At 41.5% G+C, this 25,977-nt stretch overlaps 1 protein-coding gene across 1 annotated transcript in view; it reads left to right on the top strand.

Moving 5' to 3' along the window:
* Positions 1 to 7,047: 7,047 nt before the first annotated feature.
* T265_05629 (hypothetical protein) overlaps positions 7,048 to 25,977 on the top strand; it is a gene marked incomplete at both ends in the record, with an annotated part of 28,830 nt that continues 9,900 nt past the window's right edge. The window contains 11 exons of the mRNA XM_009170688.1: positions 7,048 to 7,098; positions 7,134 to 7,485; positions 7,532 to 7,707; positions 7,743 to 7,869; positions 10,641 to 10,991; positions 12,919 to 13,008; positions 15,710 to 15,862; positions 17,506 to 17,614; positions 19,285 to 19,473; positions 20,742 to 20,951; positions 22,864 to 22,988. Coding sequence (XP_009168952.1) covers positions 7,048 to 7,098; positions 7,134 to 7,485; positions 7,532 to 7,707; positions 7,743 to 7,869; positions 10,641 to 10,991; positions 12,919 to 13,008; positions 15,710 to 15,862; positions 17,506 to 17,614; positions 19,285 to 19,473; positions 20,742 to 20,951; positions 22,864 to 22,988 — 1,933 coding nt within the window. The remainder of the gene's footprint in view (positions 7,099 to 7,133; positions 7,486 to 7,531; positions 7,708 to 7,742; positions 7,870 to 10,640; positions 10,992 to 12,918; positions 13,009 to 15,709; positions 15,863 to 17,505; positions 17,615 to 19,284; positions 19,474 to 20,741; positions 20,952 to 22,863; positions 22,989 to 25,977) is intronic.

Below are 25,977 nucleotides of genomic sequence, written 5' to 3'. Positions count from 1 at the left end.
AGCCGCACATAGAGAAGCAGCTTTTGCAAAGGTCAGAGATGAAACAAATTGTCGCTTTCATCCATGGATTGTAAGACCTGAACCCTATAAAGCAGTCCAATGCCTACAGGACCGTAACGAAAAAGGATACGTTTATGATCCTAAAATGTTCAAAGCACGCGCTTCTAAGGCAATCAGGCAATACAATGTATTTTGTTTGCACTTACATGAACGCACAATAACTCTACAGAAGGCGCACTGAACTTTCTCAATATCATCCAATCATTCCTAGCTCTTGTGGAAGGAAATATTCCCCATCTTAACAAAAAGCCGACCCACTTTTCCTACATGGTCTAGCATACCACTGGATTTCAAAGGAACATATGCCATCAGATGCGGCCTGGCGAAGTTGTACAGGCTGTTTAACGATGCTGACCAGTTCAACTTTACAAACCACGGTATCTGCGTTTTTCGCCAACCCACATAACTAATAAGAACTGGTACCAAGAAATGGTTCGTCAAAGGAGACGGATTTGCTATAGACTGCACACCGAGAGGCCATATAATAAAGTTGAAAAGACTCAGAAAACCAGTGGATCTGTTTGAACCAAGAAAACATGAAGGTCTGACAGGCTTTGCCGGGTAGCCAAATACAAGACCATAAGCTTCTATTCTTGCCCGTAAGTCGTCCCATAAAGGTAGGAACACGGCATTACGGGTCTAAAAACCAGTGAAGCTCTCGAAATCCTGTTGAAGTTGCCCACTGACTACGCTCAGGCACCACATTTCCACCTGGGTCAACTCATCAACTCTTGCGATCTCAGGACACCAGCACATGCGCACCAAAGGCAACCTTGTTTACGTATCCGCTTTGCAAATACTGACGGTATTTGAAAAGTCTGTTTTCTTGTCAGTATCATAACGTGACCAATGGCCAAATATGCTACTCACTGTATCCTCAAACTGAGGGAACCTGGTTTCATGACCCCGGTTTACAAAGGCGGCGGAAGTTTGGGCAAAAATTGAACAGTCGCTTCTAATTATGTTCTGTCAAAATAACTGGAGCCCAACTTGGCCAGTCAGGGGAAACCATGCTTCAAACGCTGCAATATTATACTATTTCTGCACGCCGAATCTGGATGGTCATATCTTTTAAAACTTTTGCCCGCAACACACATTTAGATTAAAAATTTTGACAAATGACACGGAATTCTTATTATTTGCATTAACCCCCTAATAAGTCCGACTACGTACAATGACGTTTCAACCGATGACTATTCATCGCATGCAGAGCTTGCTTTCATATTAGCCTGACTACTGTTTGCAAGGCTGAACCAGTGTGGTAGGAGTTGGTGCAAGGATTTCAGATCCTCCATCTAAGCCATGTGGAGTACAGGAATAAAGACACCATGGCCACCTCTATTTTAATTTTGTTGGGGATAAAATTATATCACTAACGTTCAACATCGAATTCTGCCGACCACATAAAGAGCTGGGGCACATTCCATATTCCACCATATCATGAACTTTTATGCACAAACCCAGACAATGCATTCAACTACCAGCCTCGGATAATTAACCACTCTACTGTGAAAAGTTTCGCGCATTTTTTGTTTTCCGTACATCATACCTATCGTACTGGCCCACCAATATGTAACCACACAAACCTTCACAGGGAAGTCTGAGTGAGCATGCATCAGGATCCAGGAAATGCTTTCCTCTACCGAGTACCAAAGCGCACTGTGAATAAAAAATCTGACCATTGCAACCCTCTATAGGACAACGGAACAATTGCCACATTCGCAGTTTGTCTCAGACTACCTCATATCACATGCTGAGTTCTTCATCCAGGTGTTAATTTCATTGCTAAGACCTGATAAGGTAATATCAGAGCTTGCACAAAACTGTGCCACCTAGTCAGTCCACCTAGTCCACACAACTACCTTTTAGCATCTTCACAGCTTTGTTCTGTAGTGACATGGGACTTGATTCTCATCAACAAAATATCTATCACTAAGAGTCACCACTACTAACAACCGATCATTATAGGTTAAACTGTTGACTTCTGAAGCTATAAACTAAACATCCTTCCTAGCAAAGCCAATTAGATTGAGGCTGATTTGTTTGGTGTTGATAAATTTACCGTTTGTTGGACTTTATACCGACATACAAACTAAAAACTACACCAAGCCATAATATCCTGCGTTACTGGCCAGTCTCAAAAGCTATGCCAAGACCTTGAAGCATTCGAATCAAAATTGTCTCACCCACGAATACCAAATATTAATTTTTTCTTTTCAGCTCAAACACCTGTGAGATAAGCACCGTCTCAGAAAGATTTTTCATTACAAGCTGTTATGCTAGGGTTACCATTCAGATATGGAAGTGGGTGCTAAAGGTCTGCTATTCGTTTCAACAAACGGCTTGAGTTTATTCGGCCTGCATCCGTATCGATGAAAGGAGCGCTGCTTATGTAAAGCCATACGCTAATTACGCTTTACAATCTGGTTAGTTGACGGTAGTCTGTTGAAGCGTGAAGAGAAAAACATTGCCATGCTCGTCTAAAAGTTTTGAGGTTTCCGATACGAAACGCTGGATCGTGCGTAGGTTTGACGATCCGAAATATCAAAAGGAGAAATACGGTTCAGGAGAATATATAACTTTGGACAAAAACATAAGCAAAGCTTTATAGAAAACCTCAACCGTCCACGTTTGTGGTGTCAACAAATGCACAAGTATATCACTGACCGAAACACTGCAGTCTCACTAAATAACGGCGAGCGAAATTTTAACTTTGTATTTTGGGTCACAGTCATTGCTTCCGAAGACAGACATGTGACACTGTTTGATGTGATTCTGATCACACAAAAATCATGACTGGAGAAGCCAGCAGAGGGCAATGGCACGTATGTGTATGTTATTCAGCTGCGCACATTCGCACACATATAACCGCTAATATGCCAGTATCGGACGCCACGGATTTTGTAACATGGGTGATGGTGGGTACAGGTGAGAAAAACAAGTGGTCCAAAGTACATTGGTGACGTAAGTTAATGAATGAGGAATTATCATGAATTCAAGTTTTATCAAATGTCTCTCCCACAATATTTTAGGAAATGGGTGACATCTAATTTCTTCCTGTGTCGAAGTACCCACATATTTCGAACCTTTAACCTTTACAACATTCCATGCTGAAACTTTCAAGCCCTTGGAATTCAATAAGGAGCTTTTTGGGATTCCAGCTTAGGGGCCAAGGTAGGCCTGTTGCCACAATATGAGGCAACGGTCTACTCTGCAAGCATCAACTTGGTTTCCTTGGGTTGGAAAAAATCTTGCTTGTAGCCATCAGAATGAAAAATTGATAGCGAGATTTATCCATGCATCGACATATACACCACCGTAAACACGCATGCACTGAATCACTGAAAAAGACCTCTGGGTCTGACGTCCCGAAACAAGATTCTCTGTGATGAACTTTTTCTGTAATGAACTTTTCCCATTTACGCACAAGTCATACCAGTGCAAGACAAGAAGATGATACCTCCCACGGGGATAGAAGGTATATGGAACAGACTACCGGTGATACCGATAAGGTCCTCATTGATGACATATTTAAACATATATTAGACCAACACCTTGGCTAAAAGATTCGACGTCTAACCGCATACTCCTCGTCTTCCGTAATGATCCGAGGCACAGCGTCTATTTCCTGCAAACTTCATTCTACCCCAGCTTTTCTACAGAATTTTCACCCTTCCCAGAGACCCTCGAGGTAAAATTGGGAGCATGCGTATAACTACTGAACCTCCAGTTCCATACAACCTCATACTAAATACATCCTACCGGAGACAATAAATTCAAGCCACAAAGCCTGAAACTATCCACCTGAGCGCGATGGATAGCCTTTCCGGACAGTGTGATATATGTTACATCCCAAAAATATTGCCGATGAAACAGCTAAATGGACTTCATGTGTGCTGAAAGTAAAAAAATAAGTGCTTATAATTAAGGGCCGCGATGCACCACACAATGCACTAACTTTTAATTTTAATCTGCTTAGTAACTCACTGTTTATTGGGCGTCCGCATGGTTTTCTTTGCAGTGTTCAACAAACTGACAGTTATCAGGGATACTATATGCGCCTTTCTAGAATTAAACTCATTATCAATTTTTGGGAGACTTTTTTTACCCTGATCCTGCAGGAACATATTTGTAGCCACACGTTTATGGGATTCCTCGCTGGGGTTTATAACTCATACACGTTTGGGTTAGTGAGTTCAAGGTAGTGCCTGTGGCCTGTCGTACATAAAAATCCAGAATGAGAAACTGATGTACGGCATAAAGTATAGAAATTGTATATGCATATCACGTCGCAAACACTATGAAAAGCCATAAATAAAAACAGTATTTTGAAAACTGAATTCCACAAATTACACTGTACCTTTTGGTGTAAAATTTGGTGGTCTGAAACTGTTAGCTTCGCATTTGTTGTAGTTACATACTGAAGGATTGTCTGAGTTCACTCAGTTGCTCACGACACTACTCGACTGGAACTGTAGCAAGGGTATTTAGCCTTTACCAGTTTGTTCAGAAAGCCATTTTGAGTTCTGCAAGACATTCATCAAGTATGACCTTCAAAACTTAGTACTATAAAAATTAGAATACATTGCATTAATCGTGGTATAATGCTCTGAAAGATATGGAAATTTGAAGCAAGGAAATTTCGAAGCAATAAATGCTCCGATTGCACCTTACTGCTGGCAACAGAATACTTTCGTCAGGGACGGTATCCATCTCTATGGTCCACCATAAGTTGTTACGATATCGTGACTTTTCGTTTCTTTTTGTTGACTTATTTTGCCGCTCAAAGTCCTTTCTATTACACGACCTAACATCTAACCTTGAAGATATTTCGATCGGACCGAAGTTATAGTAAAGAACAGCTAGCTTTATAGCAGATATCTGTTTATCACGGTAAATTCTATCTCGCCACTCAGACTGCCTTGACCTCTCGCGTGTCCAGAGGCAGTCTTTGAGACCTGATTGAACCTTTATCGCGATTTATTCCGTCTCGATTTTTAGCGTCCATTTTACTCAAATCTCGCTCAATTGCGAACAGCAAGATTAAACTTTTGGACAGAAAATGACTATGTTCATTCTATAACCCAAGGAAAGCCAATCAGCCTTGATTAGTGAAACCGTAACCGAAGTCACGATTGGAACGAGACTGTACGATGAGGTACATCAAGAGTAGGCGCAATACTCCTTCATGTAAAACAACGGAACATATTGCCTCATTTCTTCAAAAAGCTTACATTTTCTCACACTTTGGGGGTATTGGCCCGGAATGGTCTAGCTGACTTTTCGCCTGTTTTTTTGTTTGTTTGTTTGTTTATGCCCCTCAAGCTTAACGTGGTTCTTGCTAATTAGCGCCTATGAGGTCAGTAGCAGCCCAAATTAAAATTGAGGATTTTAAACAGAAAACACTAGTTTAATCTGCAAACTGTGCAGAAAAAAAGAATGTTTCCTTTATATTAATGTCTTATTGAAGCACTTTGACCAGTCAGTTAGAAAATACCTGGTTAACTGAATCCAACAAGAGGGTGTGTTCAATTCATACATGCGTAATTTTTTCGAAGCAGTTAATTATTGCTATTCCTAATCAGTCACGCTAACCGCTTTGCATGTGCTGCATTACAAGCCGTTAAGGCGGCCAATCTCTTTGACCAATAAAATTTACTCGTTTTTGCCTTGCAAAACATCTGTGATTTCGGACTACACAAAAAATCGACCCGGCTTCGTTGATCATAAATATATCGTTTTAATGGCATCTGCCACGTTTTCACTTTTGGCAAATTGGAAGTCTCTGATAGAACCTTGTGTAGTGCACCTTTTTGAGTATTTGTTACTCATGTTACTTCTTGTGACAACACAACACAATCTCTTCAGTCTTCTGCAGTGCTTCTGTTAGTAGTTTGCTCAGTTACTGAAATGCAACTCAGTAGTTGCTTGCACATTCAGTTTTACTGACCGATTTTTATGCCTAGTAGGGTTTCTCTCTCTCTCTCTCTCTCTGGTAGGGTTTCCTCTTTTCAAACACGGATTAGTTAAGCTAGTGTGAGAACATTCCAAAAAATATCTACTAACTTGTTAGATTCCACAGTGCGAAATGTCTGTACACCAAATTCTTGGCGAAATGTCTTCTATGATCACTGGTATACGTTCACTTGGAAGTTAATCCACGGGTTCTATCACCACCTCGCCAATCAAAGGGACCATAACGCTTTTGCTTCCTCCCTTTTATTAATAATCCCTAACAACTGTGCAATCTGATCTCTGATTTATCGGTAGTCGGAAGAACTGAGCGAGTGCAGTTCACACCCAGAAATGTATGATTTTGGAAACTGCAGTCTCACATTACCCTAGCTCTGGTGACTAGAGTAATTGTCCCGCCTCTCACTGATCCATTGACAACTTTTCAGTTGCCATCCACATAGCATTTGTTTTTTCCTTGAAAGGCAATAATTAGGTATATTTGATAGCATTTGTTGGTTACGGGTGCGATTAATCGAAATCCCTAGATTTCGAAGGCCATTTGGCCGCTGGCTTCAAAGGCACTGAGCGCTGCAGTAACTGGAACACCAATTTATCCGAAAAAGGTCCATTTTTACCTTTCTTGAATTCATAATTTACCCCACTTCATTATATGATCGTTCTTTGGTTTGCCAAAAATATAACGCGTAGTTGTTTAATAGTGGTTATAGTAGTTTATTACTAACAGACGTCCCTCTTATAGCCGTTTACTTAAAGAAAACGCTTGGTTCGGTTCACCTTGTCTCACATCTCTTAGAGGCGAAGCTTTAGTGTTAGCGATAACGTTGCTGTCTTTGGCAACGTTTGGTCCAACATTTCCCGACTAGGTGCGGCAGCTGAATTGAAACAGAAAATGCTGCTTCTATTGTAACATATCCCTATTTGAATTCTCTTATTTATTTTACAGATGATAAGTTTTCCGAATCACTAGAAAACTCATTTGAGTGCAAACACAGATGCAATAAGCTCTGAGAAATGGCTGCCAAAAAACGAATTAAAAGGGAGGAGTCGGACGGCAAAGAAGGAGTATGCATTCAAAAGTTGTCTACCTGTCGTTCCAGTTCGGTCCCGTTACAGTCGGTTTGCGGGAGGCGGAATCAGCCATACTTTTACTGAACTGCTCTGAAAATGAGGTAGTGGTTTGTGCGTGTGATGCGCTGTACAAGTTCTTGTCAAAGAGTAAGTTAACTTGTGTTAACCGCGGTCGATATTCAGACGACAACAACAAACGTTTGCTTCTAAAACAAAATTTGTGCCAAAACTTACTACCGTTATTGAGCAGTGGTGACAAACTCGTCAGAAGGAACGCACTATCCATTCTTGGGTTAATCTCGAGCTTCAAGGACGCAGCAGACGCAATTCGAAAAGTACCCAACTATCTGTCTTTGTTTCGAAAACTACTTAATCCTGAAGGTAAAAGGAGTACCGCAGACTTATAAAGACTGAAATCGATTTTCAGAGTTTGACAACACTCGGGAGTTTACACTATTAACTTTAAAGAATTTGTGTGATGACTCTAGCACAGTTGGTGATGTTGCACAAGAAAAGCTTATCCCACCCATTGTTGATTGTCTCAATTGTTTGGACCCAGATGTTAAAAAGAATGCACTGGACGCATTGCTCAAAATGAACAAGGTAACCAATCAAAGTATGGATAGCTCTTCCGCCAGGATTTTGAAGTGAGATCGGCGCTTGCGGTTACATCCACTCTACAATTATTGCTTGACCAACTGGGGTCAGAGTTCCCGTCCATTCAGAATACCGCACTGTTGGTGTTTTCTCGGCTGACAAGCGACTGTAAGTTGCAAAGTAGAGCTAAGGAATAAACGTTGCACGCTTTTTGTGTGGACATTTACAAAGTTAACGAATGCCAGTTGTTGCGATCGAGCATCGAACAAAATCATTCAGGGATTAAAAATCCCAATCGATTTGACGGGTCAGCTAACTCCTAAATAGACCTTCTGCGGACACGTTTATTTGTGTGGCTCACCGCATTTTTACACACTGGATAAGTCTAGAAAGTTGATTGCAAAAGTATTTTCGACCCATCACCACACCTAAGTGTTTAACCTAATTGGACTCACAGATCAAAGAAAAAAAGGCCCTCATATTGTTGGTAGCTGTACTAACTGACGGACGAAACGTTATTACTTGGCAGCATGTTAAAGTGTGAGGACAATCCATAGATGGATGCAATTAGTTCAGATTGAATTTCAATGAAACAGTGGTGTCGGAGTATTGTGTGCGGTTTTTATCATGGATGACATTACCGTTTACACGAGTAAGCACTGTCAGTCAGCCTTTACTATCCAAAGTAATTGAACCGTGAAGCAAAAGGAAAACGAATGAAGACAATAACTAATCCGTGTAAACCAACCATCTCTTAAAGGAAGACTTACAAAATGATTTCTCAGAGGAAACATTTTCTTCTTTGAAGTTGACAAACAGGGAGCACACCACATAATCAGTGCTCCATGTTAATGAGATTTTGTTCTATTCGGATGTTTTTCAGCATTTTACTCTAATAGAAAGTGATATTTCCAGTTTCGTTGGTGTGGATAATCCAAGTATTCCTCAGTATTGCGTACATTTGAATATAAGATAACGATGTATAGCCTCTTCCTTGGGGTATTTCCATATGGAGAGTAGATAAGCAAATTGTTTTCAGTATTCTTCTCTCTGTCTGGAGGATGGCAGTGAAAAAAATCCGCACCTCACTATTTGTCACCTCTATGGGGAGGTTTTCTTCTTCAAAGGAGGGTTTTGAAAGTACATGTACTGCATCTGTATACCGCGGCTCTTTTTTGGTTAAGGAATCCTCAAGTAGTTATTAGAAGAACCTAGTAAATTCTAGTAAAGTGATCGAGAATGGAACTACCTGCCATATAAACAGAATTTATTTCACAAGCATGAAGGCTGCTGTATCTTACCATTAGTGGAAATCACAGGAACTAAGGGACACTGGTCATGGATGAGATTGTCATAAGTCTAGTAGTGCTGCAGTCACAGGATCTTCTATTCTAAATTGGGAAACACACTTAAAATATTGTCACAGGCCTAATGTGTAAACTGTCCGTGCGCACGATTAAAACCGATTCATGGACTGGTCAGTATACGGTCAAGTAAATCTAATGAGATTCATATACATTCGTTTTCCTATAAACGCTGAGACAGACATAGATTGGTACTAAGTAAGAAGGCAATCCAACCGGGTACATTGATGTAACGATGGCCGGAAGAAAAGTTAGGAAGGTATTAGCCTCTGGAAAAAGGTGTGCGATCTTTCCACTTTACAGTCAAGCCCTTATCCTTCAAGTGAACTCAGTCCATTCTGAAAACCGAGAACCACTGTTTAGCTGTTTCATCTTTATTACGAAACAACAGCAACGCTTATGTCATGAAACTCCACAGAGCTACCAACCACAGACTTCCTGGCTAGTAGTTTGAACAGTTAACCGTTTGGACGCGAGCAGCTGACTAGCATTGTGATTAACTCTCTGTTAGGCAGAATATAGTGCCGTTGATTATTCGGTCACGAAATCCACATCATGTGGCCGTGTTTTGACAGTCATTGAATGGCGGCTTCTTAGATGGGAATTTCGCTCATCTCGATAGAGTGTTCTTCCCCTGAGTTACTCACACAATGGGGGTAGTTTGGAAGACTCGATGGTTTTCAGTAAAAGCTTCACTTGAGTGAAGTCATTTCCATTTTATCTGGAAGTAAACACAGTGACATGTTGAAACATGGTCAAGACTGTTGACAACAGAGAAAGGTCAGGTCTAAACCTTTCATATTTTTGACTTGCTTTTTGTGCCTGTCATTCACGCAAGCAATTGAGCCGAACTAGTTTCATACGGGAGTACTAGATCTAGCTTTAAGAATTTGCCTCTTGAGATTACTGGTAATCAACCTCCCAGGCCTTTTCAAAGCACTACTAGGGTACATTTCTATCATGCTTCAGCGCCTTATAGAATTGCTCCGTTTCAAAGACCTATATAAGCGACAAAGATGTCAAGAGAAGGGAATAGAGCTGGTGACCGATTACCATCAGTCATAAATTCGAGAAATCATCGATAAATCATCATGTCGTTTGAGTTCATTTAAGTAAATGACCTCAGAATCAAACTAGGAACTCCAAAAAGCATAGCAGTTGTGTTCCGTTTATGAGGAGAATGCCTCTTTATCTCGGAAATTTTTTAAACTTTCTAGCGCTTGTTTGACTTTATTACAGATGGCCTCTTTGTACTCCGAATAATTCATAAGATTCGTTTTATACCATCATACAGGACGGAGTGGTGACCTGTGATTAAAACATCTAGATGAAACTCACCCTGTTACAACTGATTTCAAGTGAAGTTGAACGCGTTTCGCTCAACCTTCCTATTTACGCAAGCTTGAAGATGAACTGACACATGCTTTTAGTAATTCTGGTTTTTATGTAGGAGTTCCTCAAAGTTTTCCTATGTCCGAGCTCAGTTTATCGTCTGGCTCAGTTTTTTCCCATTTTAGAGCAAAAAAAAAATGAGTCAACAAGCAAACTCCTACATATTTTTATCCTAAACTATAGCTACCATACGGTCGCAGCTGCAAAAAATGAATGCGTTTGACACATTTATTGACCTACTCGGCAAGCCGGAATTAAACGATTTACACTTGGCCGCTTTGTCTGTCACTGAACATCTGTTGGAGGATGTTAATTGCGTCAAGGTGAGTGAAATTAGGAGTCATCACGGAGACATTAAAACACTCTTGATGCAGGACCTGCTTCGCAGTGGAAAATTGCATACGCTATTCCGGTTTCTCGGTGACCAAGAGGCTAAACGTGAAAGCGATAAACAACCGCAAGTTGGCGCTTCATCCACCAAAGGGAAAGGCGGATCGCCTAAGAAAACCAGCCCACAAAAAAGTCCACGAAAAGGTAAGTCAGAGTTTGAAAATAAGTTTTGAAGAAACATTGTGACAAGCATATGGGACTACTTACTGTACGGGCTGGATAGATGTAGAAAAATGATAGGTTTTTTGTCACGCAATTCCCCTATTTGTCTTGTATTCGTGTAGAACTAGTCACCTTCAGCTTTGGAAAATCAACACCTCATAGAACATGTTAAGGTATTTTATATACGCTGCTGTAATGCTGAAGTGCCCTACTGGATATTGTAATGCCGCATTCTCCGCCTACCGACTACAGGAGAGAAGGCAGTGAACCTTACGGGACCTTGGTGTAAGAAGAGGTGGTAAAGTTTCGAACAGCATGAAACATGTATGCGGAAGAGAGCAATTACCAACCCAGGAAATCTATTAAAACTTGCATGTGGCAGCTAAACAGGATTGATTACAACTTTGTCGCACGAGAAAGATAGTAATTATAATGACACAGTGTGTAGGTGCAAATGTTTGGAGTGGACACAGCCCGTATATGCCAGGCTGCTGCATAAATGAGAGAAGTTGGAAACAGATGATTAAAGTTTTGATTGAGTTAAAATAAAAAAACCAATGAATATACGCAATGGATTGCACCTGTCCACCCTGTGAATACGTAAAGTGTATTTTTATTGACAGGTTGCGTTTTATCATCTTGTATGTTGACAGAAGTTCGCGCGACGCAAGCAGAGCAATTCGCCACTGCTCGCAAATAGTTCAGCATGAATGTATTTGTCCACTGAATCAGATGAAGCTACATCTGAAGACGCTGTTGCTTTCGGAATGAGGGGAGCTCTTAGACGACTTGCGAGCGCTGGTTTATGTCTAAACTTTCCAATAACTTGGCTGCTCATGTCCGCGCGCCACTGATGTGCATCACACTGTATTTCCGGTTAGAACAGCCACGCATGCACACGAAGTGTTTTCCGACATTGCGCGATAACGCACAAGCCTCTTCGACCTGGTCGCTATCCTGCACTATGATGGTTTCAAGGGCATTCGTCATGAGACGTTTAACTTCCTTTCACGCCGGTTAATGTTTATTCAGCAAATTTGCACTGCTGCTCGGGGGCACCTTCTTGTATTCGTTTACTTTGCGCACTTTTCACCAGTGGCACTCTCGTGTTCATGTATATTTTAGGTGGATTGTTAGTCACGCCAAGGCGTATACAATTTCTTTTGCAATATTTTGGACTCTCCCTTTGTCAGTTTATTGCTTGAACTATTAGTCAGTCAGTTTGTTCCGCTTTAATCACTTTTGAGACATCCTTATACTTAAAACTATTATATTTTAAATGTAGCTAGCAACCACGTTGTGATATTGCTTTAGTTCACAGCCCGCAGCCAATTAAATTTAGGCGTTGTTTTAGTATTTGTTCCAATGAAGTAGCCCGTCAGTTTTTGAGATCACTCGTGGTTTAAGTTAACTGCATATGGGAAGCAGACTAATCGATATTAGATGAATGCTCGACTAAAGCATATGACAGATACAGTTTGTCTAAAGAAGTGTGAACAAAAATATATCTTTGTGGACACGACGAAGTTGCAACGGATATTCTTTGGAGTGTTCAGTTTACCCACACGGCCAGATGGCTGCTCACATCCCCGTGCAAAAGCTCAGCCACCATTCTGTATTTACTATTGGTGGATAGTGCAGTGAGCAAGTAACAGCAACGCGTCCTTTTTTATTATTAAAAAGCAGTTCACAGTACAGAAAAATACCGCAAAATTTGATGCCTCTAGCCACTGTTAATTTGTTAACCGACCGCAGTTTGCAGATTAAAAGGACATCCACGTTGAAGAAAGTATGGAATATTCGTCATCAGGGTAGGTGTGCAGTGTTAAATCCTTACATTTTGGCGTTCTGCTAGTATTTTCATAATTCCCCAATGTATCAAAATAAATAACGCATTTACTTTTTGTAGCTAAAACGCAGGAAGAAAAGCCTTCGGTAATAACTCTGCCCGAGACGAAAATTCACGCTTGTTATGCAGTCATGCGTGCTGCACATAATGGTAAGAGAGCAGATAATAAAACATTTTGTGTAAACTTCTTTCTATTAATCATCAGTAGACGAATTAGCCACTGGTTAATGTCACCGCCAGAAATGACCCAATCGAACAGTCCGTGGCGTCCGTGCGTTGAAGCTATCACCTACCTTGCATAACTGCCCGAAATAACTGAACATGCCTTCGTCCCTAATGCTTGACCGTATTTCCCGCGATCTCTGACTTTCCGGCGATCAGAACTGTAGCAGCTTGAACCAATGTGCATATGGTGCTCGATTTATATTTGATAAATGTAACTGAATGAACTGAAACGAAGTAAATAGGGACGAATAGTATGCGAGTGTGGAGATGCCAGTATGGAAGAGCATGGTGTTGCTAACTGACTTATACGCTTCAACTCTAGGTAATAACATAGGAATCAAATAGCATCGCTGCCGGAAGGTGAGTATGTAACACTCTCCTGTCTGTTCTTACATTTTCTGGATAGAAGCGGAATTGATGTACATATTAAATTCAGTCATTATGACAGAACTGGACGTGTAGCAACCCTCAATCCATTATGACAGAACTGGACGTGTAACAACCCTCAATCCACGGACAAATCACAGAAAAGTTATAACCTACCCAGTAGGTTTGCTATATATATATATATATATATATATATGTTCGAGGAGGCTAAGTATAGGTGTGTGCTATAGTATACGTGGGTGGAACTGGAAGATGATAGGTTAACAAGTTGCTTGCGTCCAAGTAATACACTGATCATAAGGTTGCTGAAATCCCTTTGACAGCGCTCTTTTTTGGGGTCATCACGTAGGCACAGTCCCTGGGTCTCCGTCAACCTTGAACGAAATTCGAGTTATACACTCATCTGCATACAATAATTATTTTGACAGAAGGCAAAACAATCCCAGGTGAGTCTCGCCTCAAAAACAGTCCAGTCTGACTAAAATTCCAAGACACGAACGCCAATGACATTGTTTCTGCGCCATTTCTTAGGGCATCTTTAATCAAGTATAGTCACCTGCTCTAGCTCTCCCAGGAGCCACTTGCTCTATGTAACTCAGAAAACGGGCAAGTATAGTCTTCGTTTACTTGCGCCATGCAGTTCGCCGACTTTCTGCGTGTCATTTTCAACCTAAAACGGCTTTTGGGAGTAGTGTTAGATGAGGTATACAGTGATAAGGATTCCATCTCTGATTCACGTTCACGCAACCAGCGCAAAAATGCTCGGTCGTGATATTCTTTTGGTGCATAGCTGTTGGGTAATGCAAAGGGAGCAAGAGGGTTGAGATGGTGCCAGGCTGCTCACGCCTAAACTCGAGCAATCGAAGGGTCAGGGTTGGGTTTGGAGCACGGACGCTTATGCTGGCTCACCTTAGCCGATGAGCCCGCTCGAACTCAACACCATTGACGCCCGCAAACCTGTTCCAGGAATGAGGTCAAATGTTTATGCTGTTTAAAGACTGTTAGTTTCAATATCACAAGTATTCCTTGCCACAAGCTCGGCAAATCGATGGTTTCCTTCGACGCCTAGTGACTAGTTTGTAATAAGGCTGTGGAGCCATACTCGACATACTCGACACGTAGTTTGCAACATCTATCGATTTGGTGGTAACCGTAGGAGCGTGTCCGTTCTGGAACTTAGCGTACGTTTGCTGTTCAGCTCAACAGTTGGAATAATTCGTTCAGATGTGTTATAAGATGTTCGTTGAAGCAGAACCTTATTTTCGCGTAAATTATGTTTAGTATCCAGATGGGTGTTCCATCATGACTTTTAGTCTTGAACACACCGTCAAGCTGTTTTTCCATGGTCGGTTCTGTCCACTGAAATCCGGGGGCGCTTCAGCGAAAGCTACCGAGGTGTTTTGTCTTTGCAGAGGTGTCTGTACGGGGTAGTCAGTTATAAAGGGCAGAATACTATCGATCAGGGAGCCTCTCCAAGTGTCTGAGGTGAACTTTGAGTCTTACGGCGCACGAATGCACTTGGATCCGAGCGAACAAATCCGTTCCAACAAGTATACCGAGCATGGCACTATCACCAGATGGTTCCATGGTCATCACCAGGGAAATCGATGAGAAACCATATCTTACGGCATCTCCAACCATGCACAGGCAGATCACGCAGTCGCCATCCTATCTCCTTCATACCCCTGCAGGGACAAAGGTCGACCATCACTATGAATAGGGCACAGAAAATGTCACCTTCTTCGGAAAGCGACTATTTAGTATGCGTAATACATGGCCTAAACACCACAGGTACTAGTGCTGGACACATTCTCCGAGTGAATGCCCTGCTTTCCAGCTGGCTTCTTGCTAATTTGCCCCCTCAAGCTTACATGAGCTACGGTTCTGAGACAACGGCTATCATAGACCTAATGACGTTTCAGTTCCGCCACTTGCAGAAGCCACGTCCTACAAAAACACAAAACAATCCTAACTACAGACTGATACACACGACCTTTTTGATTCAGTAATAGGACTCCCTTCCACCATAGGTGTATCAAGTTATATTGTAAGCTGAGTAAGGGCAAGTCCTTTGAATACAACGGATAAATTTCACACAACAAAAGTTTTTCTTCAGAAAGGAATGTTTTTCCTGGAGCAATTATCTTGGGTGAGGACTTGTGTCATTTTCCATATGTTCAGTAGACAACATGCAAGTCTTTTACATTTTGCGTCATGATCAATGTTTGTGCTGTTCCAGCTGATATTCGACGTGTGCTGCACGACGCAGATGTTGAACAGATGCTCGTTCATCTGCTTTCTCACGAGGACCAAACCGTCCGTTCATCAGCCGCTCAAGCTATTGCGGTTGTGTCGAGGAGTTCGTTATGTCAAGAAAGAATCTTGCAGCTTGGTAAATTGCATTTGTAGAAATAGTATTTTTCACTTTTGAAGACATGCATTGGAGGATCTTAACGGTCGGTCAGCGAGCTTATTGGCATTGAAAAATACTTAAAACTGGGTGGCGATAACCACAATGTACTCTTCAATCCACGCTCTGTTTGTTCGTTTCAATGGTAGCGAACGTTGCTAATTTGGTCGAAGTCTTCCCATTCAATTTTGTCAAAACGACACCCTAAGAGTGCAGGTAGTAAAACTATACTCATTCGGTTGGGTGTCTGTGCAAGCGGTTTTCTTAATGAACACTCTGTTAACTGGTCACTTGATAACTGTGTGCTATTGATGACCTGTGGTTTAATCGGTCGTCAGCATAACACTCGCGTGGTAACTGCTAGCACTAGTATGCTATCTTGTGAAAAGTGAAATGTACCTGGAAAGACCAGGTCTGTAGACCAGAAGGTTAAAAATTGGTGTTCCATTTCTCAGTTGTTTGATGTGCCCAATAATGTGTCACAACAGAGTAAAAGGATATTGTCATTGGTCTCAACGGCAGACTCTAGTGAATTCCAGATCAATGTCCAATTTATGTTTGTCATCAAGCAAATGTACTTCATATGGATCACCTCGTGCTTCAGTTAACACCATATTCGATATGCCGGTACATATTTTCCTTACATGGCACTGCACCACTGATGGGGTTATGTGGCACTGTAGTGGTAACAAAATATAACTTGTTACCTTGAGTGCAGAACCAGTTAAAAATAGTTCAGCTGTAACGCCGTTTTGGTGCCTAGCATTCATGCCACCGGAAGGAATCACGATGGCTGGGATACTGCCAGGTTGCCCAAGCCTAGACAGGGGAAGTCGAGAAGCAGAGGCTAACCTGTACAACATATTCAATAGGATAATATTATGGGCGAGGGTTTCGTTCGGGATTGGCGCTGAAGTAGAACAAAGCTGGTGCAAACCGAGGGACATAATGTATCTGACGAGCTACAAATCGGCGAAGCCGCTAGACGGATGCTGACGGGTTTTTATCAATAGTGACGGTAGGGTTGTGCTACTTCAAGGCAATATTCTGATCCTGGACTAGTGGAACTAGTTAGTTCGCTGGAAGTCTACACGTCAACTCTACCATGCGTAATCTACTCTAACCATAAATTATAGACGAGGACTAACTTTGTGCCTGAGTTTGCCCGGTAAATCCTCCATGTGTTTAATGGTCAGGCATAAAAAGATTGGCATCAGTGCGCTTGAAGCTTATGCCTGGACGGACCCAAAACAGATGTAGTATTTCCAAAGGAAAAGATTGATAAATGGCGGAAAAGTGCATGCCATGTTTTCTTACATTAAGCTATAAAACTGCTAAACGGATGGAAGAAAACCCATTCGTTGGCTTTTGGTGACAACATACATTTTTTCAAATGAAAGAATGAAGCAATGGTTTGGTAGCAATATGAACTAGTCCACTAAATTCCAAGCTTTTCGGCTGAGGATACTTGGGATAAATTTGATGAAACGCTGTTTAAAACCGCCAAGCTCTAGTGTTTTATTGTGAGAATTGTCTATAGGTAGTCTCCTCACCTGACGAAATGCCCAGGTGTATAAACCACTTCATCTATAGCCAAATTTTTTCCTTAAATTATTTCATTACAGGTGGATTGGAATGGCTTATCCGTATGACCTGTAGCGAAAAATACGAAACAAAATCCGCCGGCGCATTGGCACTCGCAGCCTTGACGACGGGGAATCCAGCCCTTTGTCAGTAAGCATGTGTCCATTCATTCTGATCTTACGGTCTCAACCAGTAGCTTATGGCATCATACCGCTAGGTATATTGACCTGAATGTCAACAAACTCACCAGAACTTTAGTGCTAATCTTCAGACATAATTCTGGCACTTGTGGAAGTATATTAATTCACTGAATTCTCTCGTCGCTCATGAAAAATCGAGAAATCTAATAATGAATAGAAAAGTACAACTTGTATTCGTAAGGCACTACCCATAAGATTGCTGAAAATTCTTCGACAGCCCACGACAGGTTTCGCCCTTCTTTGGGCGGGAGACATCACATACGAGAGATTCATGGGGTTCCTGTTGAGTCTCTCGTTAAACCAAATTTGTTTGCAAATGAGTTTATCTCGCTAATTCCGTGCAATTTAATTTCATGTGGAGCATAAGGAACTCGGGGACTGCGCTTACCTGATGAGCCCCAAGGAGGGCGAAACCGATCGTGGGCTGTCGAAGAATTTTCAGCAACCTCATGATTAGTGCATTGCGAATATACATGTATCATGATATCTCGAATATCGTAGCGACTTAAACATGTGGCAGTCGCTGCAGCACATTCAGTTGCCCGGAAACATCACAAACGACAGAATCAGCTGGGTTCCACGGGATTCTGTCGCAAAATCAAATTTGTTTGCAAATGAGTGTATTTCGCTAAAGCACAACCTCTAAATGTGGTCATATTTACTCATGTTTGATGTGTGAGTCAGGACACCCAACGACGTCTGATGCTCCAGAATATGGCAGTGATAAATCCGACAGCATAGTCGCAAGCAGGTTGCTGTTTAAAGTATCTTCCTCCGGATCATCAAAGGCACTAGTCTTTGCGCTTAGCATCCTCAAATTTAGGTGATGAAGCTTTATTTTATTTGGTGTTTGTAGAGATGCACTCTGGAAATTTCCCATTAGAAGTTCCAGGCGAATTTTGAACAACCGCTGTAAATGGTCTGCATACGCAGCCTTCCGACCAACCGAGAGTCATACCTGCCTTTAGCCTCAGGATATGGTGAGCATTTGCCATGGACGAAACGTAAGCCCTAGTCACACAAAAGTGATAAGGACTGACACGCTGAATTGGAAAGAATTTAATCATCACCATCAATACTGCTGTAATATAATTTTGAAATTATACATTATTTGCATACTTGCACTGATAATTGGGAATGACTTCGTGTGCAAAAAAATCTCATCAGTCGGAATTCCCGTGTTTAAGTTAATATTTTCAGGAGCCTTAAGAAGATATATGTTTCTTCTAGTCAAATGTAGTCATAGTATCACGTTTGTAAGCATTGCTACTATATTTTCTTAATAGGAAACGCGATTAGCTGCCAGCTCATCATCAGGGCGCATATCGATACTGTGTATTTGCTTCGGAGATACCTGTCAGTGAAAGTAACTGCCTTTTCGGCAGAAGTTACGCCAAAATATGATACGCTGATCAAGGTAGTACTCCTGTACAGGGCAGCACGTTGGTGAATGTCCCCAGCTAATGCTGCTTAAGTGCACGGACTTGGCCCTTTTGAGCTGCATGCATATGCAGTCATACAGGGGGACGAGAACATGTTTCGACCTAGAAAAACATTTAAGACATTAGTTGTTTACATCAACCTTATCATTATTTGAATTTTCACTTCCTTTACAAACAGTGAATTGGCAGAGCGCAGCTCAGGTATTGACTGCCTACTAAGCTGCCTGGATCTGCAAGACCCCGGTGCACATACAGCTGTAGTGTCCGGCTTGACTGCATTGACCAGTCTCGCTCTTGAGGAATCTACGCGACCAATGGTACTGCAGAGGATATCCGGAAAGGTGTTCGTTCCCTGTTTGCTTTCTGGGTAAGTCACAGCAATCACGCTTCACAAGAGGCCACCACAGGGTTTGCAGTGGTTTACTGGAATAGCTAGTTGAATAACACACAGAAGTACGACCAAACTCTGTCTGGAATGAGCAACAGTTCGACTATCAACGGTGGAGTTAGTTTATTTTATTCAGTATTTCCTCTTGACGCTAAAAACGTTGCACCAGTCACAAGGTACAATGTCCGTGCAAAGCGGAATTCCCCAGTTTGCTGTATACTGAACCCTGCGTATAACGACAACAATTGTGCCCGATATAGCGAGATTTTCATGTTCAAATTCAATATAAAGAGTTAAAGCTATTGCGACATTTGTTTGCCGATTTCCCGCATGCCGAGTTGTCGTAAGTTTCTGGCACTACTGCATTCACTTTACTCGGGACTGAGAGGCTGTCACTTGATGGAGAGAACTTTTTGGTTGTCTAAGAAGGCATCTGTTCTTTGAATGGTCGTTTGGATACATTCTATCTTATACAAAACAACTGCAAATTTACTGCAACCACCCGGCACACTGCTTTGCTTCCATGCAGAGTGTAGAATATTTGAAACCACAATCTTGGATACAGAAAGACAGTGGAATGAATGGTTATCTAATTTGGTAATATTTATTCGAACTTCAATTTTTACTTTGCAATGTTAGAAGTAGATGCTAATTTTTGGTCAACACAACCATATTGTTAGCTTCCGAGTTATTATTTGTATTGTCCGCCGATTATTTTTATTCTTTTACGTCTTTATTAGTGAAATGGTAATGAAGCGAGACGAGCAAGGGTAAATAATCATAAGGTAGCCGGAATTACCTGTTATTTGTTCACATCTGTCAGATAATATCTAGAGTGAAAAGTTTCAGACAATGTACCAGACCAGGTTTCTAAGCACGCCTCACACAATGAAGTCACTAATACAGGCTGCGTCGAGCTATTCAGTCAATGCCTTCTTCCCGATGCTTTCACAATTGCACGTTCTACTCGACCCATGCAGACGAATTCTGAAGCCAGAGGCTAAAATACAATACGAAATGTCTGAAGGATGAACTTGCGTGATCAGAAAGGATGGGCGATTTAGCCTTAGTTTCTAGGCAAATTACTCTGATATCCTCGCATAACTAGTGGTTTACCCAACCACACACGGATTTATAGCACACTGAATAAATCAACGGGCACGACATAGAAGACTTTGTCTAGCAGAGGATGTAAACCTTTCAATGGAGTCACACAAATTAGGCGCCGTGTTATCTTCCTCATTCAGCTCGACAACCGTACAAACCAAGGCAGCACTGGCAACAGCAGCCATGATTTGTGAGCCTGAAAAGTTGGTTGAGTTCTGCGAAAACGACGGCATTCAGGCACTTGTTCACTTGCTCAACTCTCCTGTCCCGGATGTATGCAGGTCTGCCTGCTGGGCAATATTCACCCTGGGTGCGGATTCACATGCTGCCAAACTGCTCGCTACTTCCAGGTAAGCTTTCAACATTTTCCGTCCATTCAAAGACGTGTGTTGATACTGTTGGTGAAGCTTCACAGTAACGCTATCTGGAGATGATGGTACTTCTGGAGGACGTAAAGAAAAAACATGAAGTTGGAAGACGTTTGGAATCGAAGAGAAGTCGTTTCAAAAGGGCATGGTAAACATCCGGTGGTTTTTATAGCTTTTAACACAAAAATATTCGTCAGCCCAAGTGAGTAGGTCAATGAGTTGGTCAAGATTCAAGGATCTCAAGCCCCGTTTTGATTCGCCTGCCGTAGATAACCACTCCTGCTCATGATATCAATGATGCAACCCAAATCCAACTTTATAATCACTATTTTGTCCAACTGTCTCGGGGTATTTTGAAAATCCCGCACCCATCAACTTTAAGATTCAGACATTCACACTATACCACCAGGCCTTTTGTCTGACATTCTGCACTGATTTATTGTGTTGTTTGGAAGAGATATAGCTGATTATTTATCCGTTTGTCTCAAAACATAGTCACCGTGGTAACCAACTAACTGATCTGACGAAGCTGTGTCGGAACCGAAATAATTCCTGATTAAAAGACCACCGGTCGTCCACCAAACCATTTAGAAAACTAGAGTTTTTTGAGGCTGCTACTTTTGTCGTCCGTTGTTTGCCTAGAAACAGGCCGTATCACGTGAATTGACGGAGAGATAGATAATTGTATCTGAATTAAAGTGGAACACTAAATTTTAGATGTACAGCTTACCACTACGATCAAGGTCATTGCCAAAGAATTGTACCGCCAACCCTGAATGATTCGTATTCGTAGGTTGATGAAAAATGCACTAAATTCTCATTTTCTGAAACATACACCATGATTATTTGAAGTGAAATCAAAGTCCTACAAGAGTCTTTTTGTTAAAAGTCAAGACAGAAGCGGCTTCATTTTTCCAAATGTAGAACACTGGATTATGTTGGTCCAGCTTAACGTTCTATAAGAACACTGTAAATTAAAGGAGTGTAAGAGGTTTCCTGTGTTCTTTGAACTAGTGACATCCGAAAATCCATATGTATATGTGAAATGCCATAAAAATGAAATCCTATTTTATATACCTAACATGAAAATGTGCCTGAGATATGTTAAAAGTGAGAGGAGCTGCACTGAGTGGATTATGTGCAGTGTTTGATCAACCGATGCAAAAACTCTCGTGGTTTTATGGAGTAATCTCTCGTGCACTTCTTTTGGAAATCCTTATAAACTAATCTGAATTTTCTGATAGAGTAAACAGATATGGGGATTTCACCCTGTAACTAAAGCTATTCTATGCCAAAAAGATGAAAATCACAGTATAACCGTTTCATCCTTATTGGGAATCGTCACCAGTGCGCATCGCATAGAACTCCGGAGTCCCTAACCCACGACCTCCTTTTAGTAGCCTGAACCCTTAACCGTTTGGCCTAGAGCGGCTTATCAGCAGTGTGACTAACTCGCAATTAGAGAGGATATAGCCCCACTTATCCTTCAATCACGGAATCTACATCACCTGATGCCGTTTTTGTTGGATCCTCAAAAGACATTTTCAGATGAGATGTCCACACGTCATATGGATCGTTCTTCTTTCTAAATTACCTATAGCGACAAGCTAGCTTCTTGTTTTCTTGATAATCCAAAGCTTTCTGCGTGATAAGCTTATAAAGTTAGTCAATTGTATTACATACTACCTAATCAGATCGCTGAAGGTAGCCGTCACACTCCAAACCTTAGAAATAGGGTACACGTTGTCGGAATCTGACATGACTATACTTCTCAGTATTAAAAGTAATGAATGAATTATCAACTGCGACACTGGAAGGTTTATCTAGATTTATTCATTCCTGACTAGTGTGCTTGACAATAACCGAACGTTTGTATCGGCATTTCCATCAACAGTGTGATTAAACAACTTTTGGCTATAAACCGGTCAGCTGCAAAGCGTAACCAATTTACTGCGCTCGCTTTACAACGCCTTTTGGACGCAAAGCTGGAAATCAAATTTGCACTGACTGGTCGTCTAGGTAAGTGGATTTAGGTACCATGCGGTAATTGTTCATTCACCTTAAACCAACCCTTATATAGAATTTTTTCTCTCACGCACGCTGAATACGGTATAATAACGGGCCTTATCTTAAGCTCAGGTATCACACTAAGCGTTACAAACTCATTGTGTTTGTGGATATGACGTAAACACGCTCCCGTGACGCACAACACGTACAGATCAGACACATCGGCCCCAAGAGTAGAGTAGACATTAGGTAGAATTTCTGCCAGATTCTACTCGATTAGTGTTTGAGCACTAGATGATTGTTATTGTTCATAGTTCCGGTTGGCGCTAATGTTTGCTAAGATTTGACATGTGAATGATATAGGTGAGAGGTCTCACGTATTCGCGCCAACTAAGGGATCTATGATACTGTGTCCTTCTCTTGCTCTTCGATGACACTGCCCAGGCGATTTTCGAAATGTTCGAACATCAACTATTGTTTTTTCACAAATGCAGTGTAGTCAGACAAGCGAAAGTGAGGTAGGATCGGTCTCCCGACAAGTAACAAACCTTCACGTGCTTTTATGGGAAAAGTGTTGGACTATCGCATTCTTTACAACACTACTAGTCAAGACCCGAATCGGGGTTCTCCAGATACTTGCATCACATAAATAGAAGTTATGACTAACAGTAGGAACTCAGAAGTATACGGCTAGGGCGAAATTTCCAGGCATTTGAAGGGTTATTTTGAAGGATTCAAAATGCAATCAAAATAGTTATTTAACTGTCAGGTTTTGCCCGTAGTGTGAATAGCATTTGTTTTTGAAGAAAGTTGTTTTAATTTTCCATAAACTTACTGTAGCGTGTTGTTTACACATAGAATAAAGTTGAATTCAACCTTGTTGGGATTAAACAAGAATTGATGGCCTTCCCACAAGTGTTGGATGTTGGCCCGTATACCCATCAAAAAAGTATTAACATAGCATCAGCAATGAATCCAAAAAGATTGCACAATCTAGGCGAAACGCGACGAAGATGTGACTAGTGGAAAACTACAAGCACAAACTAAAGGAGGCTAGTGTCATTATGAACTGTTCGTCTGTCCATCATACTGCAGAATTTGCTTGTATTTCTACATTGGCATTTGCACCAGTAAAGGATATGTACGCAGAAGTTGACCAAAAGTGAAGTCAAAATCTCCCTTGGGATGATGGATATTCAGCTGGCTGGATTAAAAGTACCTGTCAGTCAGACTCAATAGGGACTGCATTGAACCCATGCAAGATACGTCCAGAATCATTTGAAATGTATGAAACCAGAAAGAAAACACGCTCTGCCTCTTGGTAGGGGAAAGCAGAGACCGTGTTTACAAAATCGAACATGAAATGTGCATAATGGAGTGTGATTTGTGTACAAAAAGGGTCTAAGCCTACTTGTCTTTAAACTCCTCGGCTCCTAAAATCATGGGGTTCAGATTTCGAACACAAGTCACCTAGCTCGCTTTTCTTACTAACTGTCGTTACTATTTAATCCTCATTTGCAGAGAGCTTGGAGAGCATTCTTTTGTACCCTGGTTCAGCATGGAATGCTCTTAAGACCACTTCTTTGATCCAATCAGGTACCAGCACCGAAAGACACCAAGTATGAACGATGCTCACACATTCAACCAGTAGTGTTCCAGTGTCAATAATGTGAGATTATCGACTGCGACTGACGTTCTTTAGTAAGATATTCCTTTTGTCTAAACATAACAATCACTCAGTTGGATCCTAGCGCGTGAAGCATTGCTGTTGAACATCGAGAGGGGAGGATTTCAATCTACTAATAGACGAGAATAAGCAGTGATCCTCACACTCCTAAACTAATCCGGTCAAACATTCCTACTATGTTTTCGAGAGATTCAAAAGTTTGACGTCAATTCTGAAAAGCCCTGTCTAGTGATGTCTTGCAGTTCGAGAAGCCTCTTAGAAGCTGGGCTTAGGGTGTGTCGATTAGGGGGACATCCTTGCTGAATACAATACAAATGCAATGAGCGGAGGACAACATTTTCTGGAACCATGAGAAGGGGAGTATGAGATTCAGTGATACGAAGAAATGAAATACTTTGGGGTAGACGACTAGGCCTGTTATTTCCATGACCTTAGAAAAAAGCCGTAGTAATGAAGTCTCAAATTAAGGTCTATTATGATTAGGACAGCCATTCATGGAGACAGCAACCACTCCCACATTATGACAACGCACTGCTCACCTGTTATGAGTGGTTCGCAAAGAATCAATTAGCCAAATGGAGGGTCAGTATGTTGGTACTCCTTCAGATATTGCCAATGAACGGAATCCTGATTGATAAACCAGAGAACCGTATTGCCATAATGGCCCACATACAGTTCACATTGAATTCATATCGGGATTGAGGAGCAGTGGTGATGTAAGCTCATAGCAGGTACAGAATCTTCAAATAGGATGTGCAAAGGAACCTAGAAGGTGAACTGCTGCGGGATTTGGTCAAAGGCGTCAAAATGCAGCGCTTCGTTAATCCACACTGGTAGTCATCGCGCAACGCGACGTGTTCAGCTTTGCACCGAGTTGGAAACTGTCTTAATTGTGCTTCATACCCTCTCCGACACGTGAGTTCTTCCCTGTACTTTCCGCAAACTGCTGCTTTCGGTGTCGTGTGTCCAGTTTTAATGACTTACGTTAAAGCGCGGAAAAATCGGAAACATTTGGTAGTGGTCTTCTTCACAATATAGAACACAATACAAAACCCTACACCAGCATAGATGAACAGAAGATAATGAACAGACCAACAAGATACGTAGGTGAATATCAGTTGCCCGCGAAAGGCTCAGAAGTACCGGAATGAATACGAGGTACGAGACAAAAATGCAATAGAAAGCGGCTAAATTTTCAAGTTAAAATGTGATCTCAGATAGGCATAGCTGGCGATAGGGCTGGAAATTCGATCCGGATAATATCATCCGGAGAAGCGGAAACTCATGAAAATAGCGTTTTACAAATAATTTGAC

Source organism: Opisthorchis viverrini (assembly GCF_000715545.1).
Source record: "Opisthorchis viverrini unplaced genomic scaffold opera_v5_109, whole genome shotgun sequence".
Taxonomy (NCBI): Eukaryota; Metazoa; Platyhelminthes; class Trematoda; order Opisthorchiida; family Opisthorchiidae; genus Opisthorchis; species Opisthorchis viverrini.
The sequence above is the reverse complement of the archived record's forward strand: the minus strand, read 5'-3'. Positions and strand labels throughout refer to the sequence as shown.